Source organism: Crassostrea angulata, chromosome 5 (genome assembly GCF_025612915.1).
Source record: "Crassostrea angulata isolate pt1a10 chromosome 5, ASM2561291v2, whole genome shotgun sequence".
In the NCBI taxonomy this organism is placed as follows: Eukaryota; Metazoa; Mollusca; class Bivalvia; order Ostreida; family Ostreidae; genus Magallana; species Magallana angulata.
Genome location: NC_069115.1, coordinates 21,705,832 through 21,714,181, shown reverse-complemented (window position 1 = coordinate 21,714,181; position 8,350 = coordinate 21,705,832). Strand labels below are relative to the sequence as shown.

The window sequence follows — 8,350 nt, the reverse complement described above, 5'->3', positions numbered from 1 at the left end:
GAATACATTCTTTACTCTAACAAGGCTAAAACTCCCCAGGAAATAAAATACTCTTAGAAAGAAAACAAAGATAAAAAGGAAAACGAAATCGATTAATACTTGATTTATTTAGCTTCTGATTGAAAACAATGTGCACAGATCAGTATTTTATTTAAATAACTCCAACAAGATTCAGTTGCACAAATGGTATTAATAGTAATGTTATCGTCAGAGAGATTATCACACCATCGTCATTTCCTCTAGATCGTATTTACATTGCTTCTATTGCTAGAAACATTAAGAATAAGATTGAACCTGAATAGATCACTCAATTAGAATTAAACCAACATTGCAGGTGCGGGAATGTTATTAATTAAACTTCCAGATTTTAGGTGCATCTCCACCTGTGCAGAATAAGGGTTGTAGGTACCAAAGATTGGCCAAAGAGGTTCCGAAAAATCTAAGTTACGAAACGTGTAGATGATGTGTTGACTAGAGCAATCGAGTATCGTCCACTGACGGTTATCCGTATCTACAAGAAACCCGTATGACATATCAATGCCTGTTCCTGCGATGTCGGCAGAAACCGGAGAATGTAATAGAAGCGTCCTCTTGTGGCGGAATTTATGACAGAGCTGTTTGTGTTCCGTACATCTCTCGACAGAAAAAGACCACGCGTACGTCTGAGCTCCGACATAGAAACTGTTATGTATGCTGTCCCATCTCCCAATACCAATTTCAAATAGCAAAGCATTGCGCACGAGGTTCACATGAATTCTATAGGTGACGTTTACTTCGAAGTAGTATCGCCCTGGAGCTTTGAAGGGTTTGCTGCCTACAACACCGTAGTACTTCTTTAGTTGTTTCTCATTGTACGACTTTTCGTTGATAACTTTTTCTGAGTGAGCTTCATGGGAAAATACATCAGGGCGGCCGCGTGCTTTTGACGTGTCCTGTTTTACATATCTGTTGTCCTCCCAGGGAAAAGTTGGAACTAAAAAAAAATATATATATATATATATATATATATATAAAATCCTTTCTCTCTCATTCTGATATATATATCTGGATTTTAGATCATGCCACCCTTCCCACACAAAACGCAATATTCCGTTTAACTTAGCACGGAGAATTTGTACAATTATCACAGACAAAACCTTACGATCTAAACGTCTGGAAGAATTAAAAATATTTCTGCAACGTCAGAGATACCCGAAAAATTTAATCAACGCTGGAGTAAAAAGAGCGACACAAATTCCATTACATGTTCTACGTAATCCTCGCCGGTCTTCTAATAATCGCAACAACGACGGGAAACTTGCTTTTGTTGTGACCCACAATCCAAGGAACAGAAATATTCTAACAGACGCAAAACGACTTTACCCTATATTAGAACAGTCAAAAAATATGAAGAAATTATTACAATCCGAGGACATAATCAGTAGCCAACGACAAGCACCAAATCTTAAACACATATTGACCAAGGCCCGATTTACAATGCAGGAGGAAATTCCATCTGTGAAAAAATGCGGCGACCCGAGATGTGGTACATGTGCCTACATAGAAGAAGGAAATACAATTCTACTAAAATCTGGGATGGAAATTCGCGCCAATTCGTCGATGAACTGTAAATCGGAAAATGTTATTTATTGTGCTATTTGCCCAACATGCAAAGAATTTTATATTGGACAGACGGGGAAACTAAACGCGCGTGTTCGTGTCCACAAGCAACAGATTAAAGACCCGAGTGTTCGTAATACTCCACGCTGTGAACATTTTGCTGAATGCGGCCAGGGAAAATTTACCCTATTCCCATTTTATAAACTTCCAAATGAAAATGAAATACTGCGCTTAGCCAAGGAAGACCACTTTATTAAATTATTTAAACCAAAACTTAATCGCACCCAGTGAAAAATTCATTATATGCATGTGATATAATTGAATCATTTGTTACACATATTTGCGATTATTATTTTTTTAGCGCCTTTTTGCTCTGTGACTCTAACTTTCCGCTACTTTAACGTTATTATGACGTCACAATGAACTTTTGCTTATTGACGTTACTACGTTACATATTAGTCATTTGTACATAACTGCCTGAAGAGCCAGGAATGGCGAAAACGTTTGCGGTTAATAGGATCAATTTGTGATTTTATTCTGGATATTTATCATTTTTAAATTATTTAAAACTGTGCCGATTTATTTTTTGTTGTATTGGGAAATTATATATATATATATATATATATATATATATATATATATATATATATATATATATATATATATATATATCAGAATGAGAGAGAAAGGATTTTAATTTTCATTTATCTCTTTTATTTATTATATTGCTTTATTTTTTACATTTCCCCTAATTATAAATTTCATCGAATGTATGCCAACCTCTTGGCTTCTTTAATCCACGAAGTGCCTTCTTCTTAATCGTCGTGACGTCAGAGCGAAGAAGTCTTCCATCTGCCGTCACATCACGTTCTATGTGAGCAGTTTGTATGTCAAATGTAAATCCTGGACCTAACGAAACGAGAAATAATTTTACCTACAAGACTTGTTTGGAAGAGCTAAAACCGAGCTCTTTTCGCGTGCATAAATACTTACAATCGATGTCCCCAAATCGTTTGTCAATATCACCTAAATAAAAAAGATAAACATTTTCTTTTTATTACATTAAGATAGGATTCGAGTAACAAAAACATGTTTTATTTGTCCATATGTGTATATTTCTTACCAGGAGACTTGACGGTAAAAATATATCCATCTTCTTTGACCAGGCGATGTAATATCTTTACAAAGGCACTGTGTTTGCCGAGCTGGTTGGCTGTGTAGTAAACGCGGTAACATCCGTCTACCGTGTTAGCGTCTTTCACAGTCGCAGCAGCCATCCGACCCTTTGGGTCCTGAATTTCTACTTGGATGCAGTCGACTGAGTCTCTTTGAGGTTTGCCCTTATTATCATACAAAAATAGCTTCATTACTTCAGTTTCATTGTTATTAGGGATATCAAATGCCTCTGCCATTGTCTTCGGAGGATAGATGGCAGTTGATCGAATCTTTCCCATATCAAATACGAAAGCTTTAAATTCAGTTCCAAGATGGTCTTTATCAAACGCCAAAAACGAATTTTCTAAGGGACACGATTCAATCTGCTTGTCTTTCAATATTGTGAGTCGAGATGAAACAATACCAGTTAATGAGACAAACTCTGCAGGCATAGCGTAAGTCAAGATATGGGATGAAAAATCTTTTCCGGCGTTCATCAATGTTAGCGTGTATTTCAATTTTTCTCGCTGTTTCTGCAACATGGATCGTTTATCTTTACATTTGCTCTTCAGCGTGTCCTTTAGTTTCCGCCTCCTGTCTTCTAACACCTGTATGCTTTCGTCTATTTCCTTGTCGATGTCTTTTGCAATATCCGTATATTTGTTGTCCAAATTCTTCATTTCATTCTCCGTGTCCACCATGACATTTTTAGTGAAGGTTATGCGATCTTCCACGTCCTTTGTCAGATTACTAATTATAACCTTTTGGTCTTCGAACACATCAAGCAAACTTCTTGTGCTGTGACCACCTGACTCGACGTGACAAAATACGGTACACATCTTACAAATAGGTTTTCCACAACCTTTACTTGTGCAGAAAAATGCGAGTTCTTGTCCATCGTGTCCAGTAACGTTACACGTCTGCTGTCGAAGAAAGGGTTCGATCCCCGAGTTGGTTAGCTGATCTATTGGCAGGATATCATGGTCACGGGATATGAAGTTTCTTAAGTGAGCTTTACGGCAATCGTGACACATAAATGAATAACAATTTTTGCAGAAATATCCTGCATTTCCGCTATCAGGACAGTCTCTACATGGAATTTTTGTTTTCCTTTTTAACTGAACGAAACCTTTAAGTGTAAGTCTAGTGTGCTCTTTGGGGAAGTTTAAGACCCTGTTGTTGGGAAGCGCATGCTGTGTCTTGCAGCTAGGACAGTAAACAAACCTGTCCCGAACGTGTTTTTCCAAACAACGGTTACAGAACGTGTGCAAGCATGGTAACACACGCGGGGTGTGCTCATTATCGTCGAACTCTGACTTGCAGACCTCACAATTCAAAAAGTCGTCCTTTAAGTCGTCGATCTTTCTAGAGGCAGACTGAAGAATAGGGATACTGGGAATATTCTAAAAGATGAAAATAAAAACAAAAACACATGAATAGGTTATTGTATTTTAGCCAATGAAAATTATATTAAACATTACTGTAAAATTGTCATATCAAGAAATTTCATTTCTTCAATTTATATGTTCGTGTATAGGTTTTTGTGATCCCAAGCTACATATTCAGTTTATTACATTCTGACATTTATTTTACACAACACATTCATGTATATATGTCGACAAAAACCAATAAAAAAACAAAAGGGAAAAAACCAAAACTTTATCATTACCAGATCATCTTATTATACTCTTAAAAATTCACAGATCATGAGATATTCTAGCTTTTAAAAGAAAAATATTTTATCCGGGAAACATTTATCATATCGTTTATAATGAAAAGTCCTCGTGGACTTTTTATTTGGCTGTGGATTCTTGGATATTTCCAAGGTATTAATTAACATTACTGGCGTGCGACCAGTTCTCGCCGAGTACCATTTCTCGCCAGTACATTGTGACGTCATTTTATCAACACATAAAATTATATACGAAAAATGACGTCACAATGTACTGGCGAGCAATGGTACTCGGCGAGACTGGTCGCACGCCAGTATTTGATCTTAAAAGTTATCATTCATATAAAAAATTAACCATAAAGCATTATTTTTGCGGCAATGAAATCTTGCAAAAGAGAAGAATAAAAGAGCGATGCCGTATAAAGTAAAATGGTACTTTCCTTAATTTCATCGACATTTGGTGCATCATAAGGTGCGTTTCTCTCTTGTGTGTTCGACAACTCAACTGTCTTTTGTTTCATAGAATGCATACTGAGAGGCGTTTCTCTTCCTGTCTTCTCCGTGGGTTCTTTCGGTCTAGAAACAACTGTCTCAATATCGGTTTGCTCGGAGGGGTCTATCTCAGATAAAGGAAGGAGACCACTGGCGCGTGTTTTCCTCCCCTTGTTTGTCATGATGAGCGTAGGTTTGGGTTCAGACCTCCTAAAGCTGATTGGTTCTCTGCAAACCAATGACTCTCGCTTGTCTGTGTGTGTTTGGGATCTGTCCCCGCTATGGTCTCGGATATCACGTGTTTTTCTCGTGTGAATAATACCAGTCTACAAAAATGTTTTCGTAATAGATAATTGTATAAATATTGTCCAATTAAATTGAACCGTTTTACTTATATGAGTTTTTCAGCAAATGATTTGCAATGTCTTATATACAAAAAGAGCGGTGAGAAAGATCAAATGAATTTATTATTCAAATCGCAAAACATTTTGTATTACAAATCTTTTTGAGAAAAAAGTTATGAAGACTTTAGGAACAGACTTAATATATGCAGTTGGATAAATTTTTTTTCCATTAACATAAAGCATCTTTTCCTGTTGTTACCCTTAAAGTTTCCAACCCGGAAGCTTGCGACAGTCTGCTGTAACCAGGAAGTCCGGTCAGATCCCGGACATCGGTTCGTCTCGAAACCAGGAATGCAGGCTTAAAACAGTCAATACAGGTTTTTTTTTTTATTAATTTCCATGTATTTTCGAAGATTTAAGGGAAAACATTAGGTAGAAAACGTAAGCTGGTGCAATAAAGTTACATCTTTTGTAAATATACACAAATTAAAAAAAAATAATTGTAGACCAGCTTTCTCAACCCCCTTTCCATTCAATTTGAGCTCGAGAGCATGTGAGGAGTTAAAAGGAAATTAGTATTAAGATAATATTGAAGATTTAAGCCATATAAAATTAACATTGAGATTCTGATCCTAATTTACAAAAAAGAACGGGGCGGGTGGGCAGATTTTATTTATTATTTAAAAAACACCTTTTTTTTGTCAACGTTTATATTCTAGCAATAACAACTGCTCTATTCTTTTTAGTTGTTAATGCTGGTATGAGTACACAAACCCAGTTGTAATCTTTTAATTCCATTTTATTTCCACTTAACTGTTTATGCATGAAGACATTTGTATCATTGACTGGAATCACACGGTAGTCCACATGTTTAGGCTGTCATTAAAATGCTTTGATTTTTTTGTGTACCTAACTGACTTTTTTTCCATAACTTTTTTTTCAAAACAAAATAATATACTTCGGGAAGGGCGGGCATAAGAATCTAAAAATTAATGTTATGTGGCCTTATGAATATTTTTACTACCCCCCCCCCCCCCACACATACACACACACTTTAAAAAACGATGCGCTATTGTACGTGTCGGAGATACTATTAAAAACTAATCACAGTAAGGTTTTTTTATTTTTAAGAGTTTAAATAAAGTCTTTAAAGTGTGTGTGAGAATCTTCAAATCGGTTCTTTCAGGGAAGTTTTCCTGTTTCTTACATAGCAATGTTTCGAGATGACAGAACTCTGTTACCTGTCTAACAGTTTGGCATTTTGCCAGGGCGTCGTCATGGAACTCGAAGCCAATATTTACATGAAGTAAGAGTTATACTAATTTATATTAATTGACTTTTACCCAATATCCAATTAAAATAAAAACTCAAGCAAGGACTACGTGGTTTATATGAATAATTTAAGATGTTTATAGCATAAAAAAATATTTTTTTTTTTGTTCTCTATTGGCGTACTTCGCCTAAAAGAATGTATTTCCCAATAGTAAAATAATACTTATGACCGAATCTTTGTTTATTGATACATATTTTTGGAAAAACATGTCTATCAGAACATCATGAAACTAAGTTTAAAAAAATATCAGATCTTTGCAGATAAAACATCAAACGATATCGATTATTAATAAAAAAAAAAAAAGGCCGCAATGATTGATTTTTTAAAAACTTACCACTAGTGTGATTCTTTTAAGATGTCCCTACTGTATAGCAAAAAACTACATACCTGCATTCTTCATCAGCCTAAAGATGACTTTTGTCTTAATTTTCGCTTTAAGAACTTTCTCTCATATTAAGTCATGAATAATATGAGAGCATGGTATTACTTTCAGAGAGTATAGAACGACAATGACAACACCTTTTCCTTTAAAATTTGGCCATGAATTGGGAACCGCGCAAAGACTCAATCATCCGCAGCGTTGCGCTTTTTCAAAAGTACGAGCGTTTTCTGTCATTTGAATACTAGTATCAAGTTGCTTTAAAAGTCAAAATATCGTGTTTTAATTCAGAACACCCCTCTGTCCAATTGCATTAAAATTCCGTGGATCTTTTACAGTTACAGTAAAACAAATAACTGATATGCATTAATGTATGTATTAGTGCATACATGTACATATAACAAATTTTGTTTATATCAAATTATAAAATTGATTTTTCATGAGATATCTGATTTCAAGTGCGGTTTATGTATTACCGGTATAATTTCTGCAGTGATTGTTTCCTTCTTATCCAGAATGCCGTCGTCGCCAGGTAAAGAATGTAATTGTCTAAATAGCTGCATAGTTTTGTTAATTGTAAAACTACTATCAAGTTTCCTTTCTTTGATGTTCGATTAATACGGGAAAACGATATGTTACATGTGGATATTAATATCATAAGCATATTTTTTTTTCTCTCTCTCTCGTACGTTGAGTGCTCCTTCACAATAAATATTTTTAAACAGATGAAAACATGTATCTGTTGAATACCAATTCAGGACAATATTACAGTGATTAAAATAAACTCCGTGTGTTGTAACCTGTACTATGATGATTCAATTCAGTTCAATCACAACTCCTCAGGCTTTTCCGGCGGAGATGGAAATAACACCTCGAATGTATTACAAAGGCGTCCGTCTATTTCAACCCCCCTCCCGCCATTTTATAAAACTTGATATAAATACAACACATTTTACGGTCTGTTTAGATATGAGCGAGACTTTATTAAAGTAAATAATATACAATGTATCCTAAAAAATACCATTAAAGCAACAAACAAGGCTGTGTTAACGATACTCATTTTAATGGGAAGCGACTCAGGTAATGTTTGTACATTTGGAGTGTTTTTCCGAGCCCTGCCGGAACGACCCGAGAACATGTGACTAAACATGCATGTGACGTCTAGGGCTGGGACGATACTGTACTGAGCCGATTCGGTACATATCACGATACATGAGATGCGATACGATACATATCACGATACATTGCAATTAAATGAAAACATGAATAAAAGTTTAAAATTTATTCAACCTGCCGATGTATTACCGCATATCCAAAGTTATTTTGTTATATTCATAATGAGCGTTGCACAATTTACAAATTACTTTAGTCTCGTG

General features: G+C 35.4%; 1 protein-coding gene across 1 annotated transcript; it reads right to left on the bottom strand.

Moving 5' to 3' along the window:
* On the bottom strand, nt 1-7,139 carry LOC128184186 (uncharacterized). Its single transcript, XM_052853549.1, has 7 exons — nt 6,983-7,139; nt 5,522-5,620; nt 4,869-5,244; nt 2,723-4,159; nt 2,593-2,625; nt 2,380-2,508; nt 1-973 (listed from the first exon to the last, which is right to left on the bottom strand). Exons 1-7 carry the CDS (start codon nt 6,986-6,988, stop codon nt 318-320), a joined length of 2,736 nt encoding a protein of 911 aa, XP_052709509.1. The 5' UTR covers nt 6,989-7,139; the 3' UTR covers nt 1-317.
* Between the last annotated feature and the right edge of the window lie 1,211 nt (nt 7,140-8,350).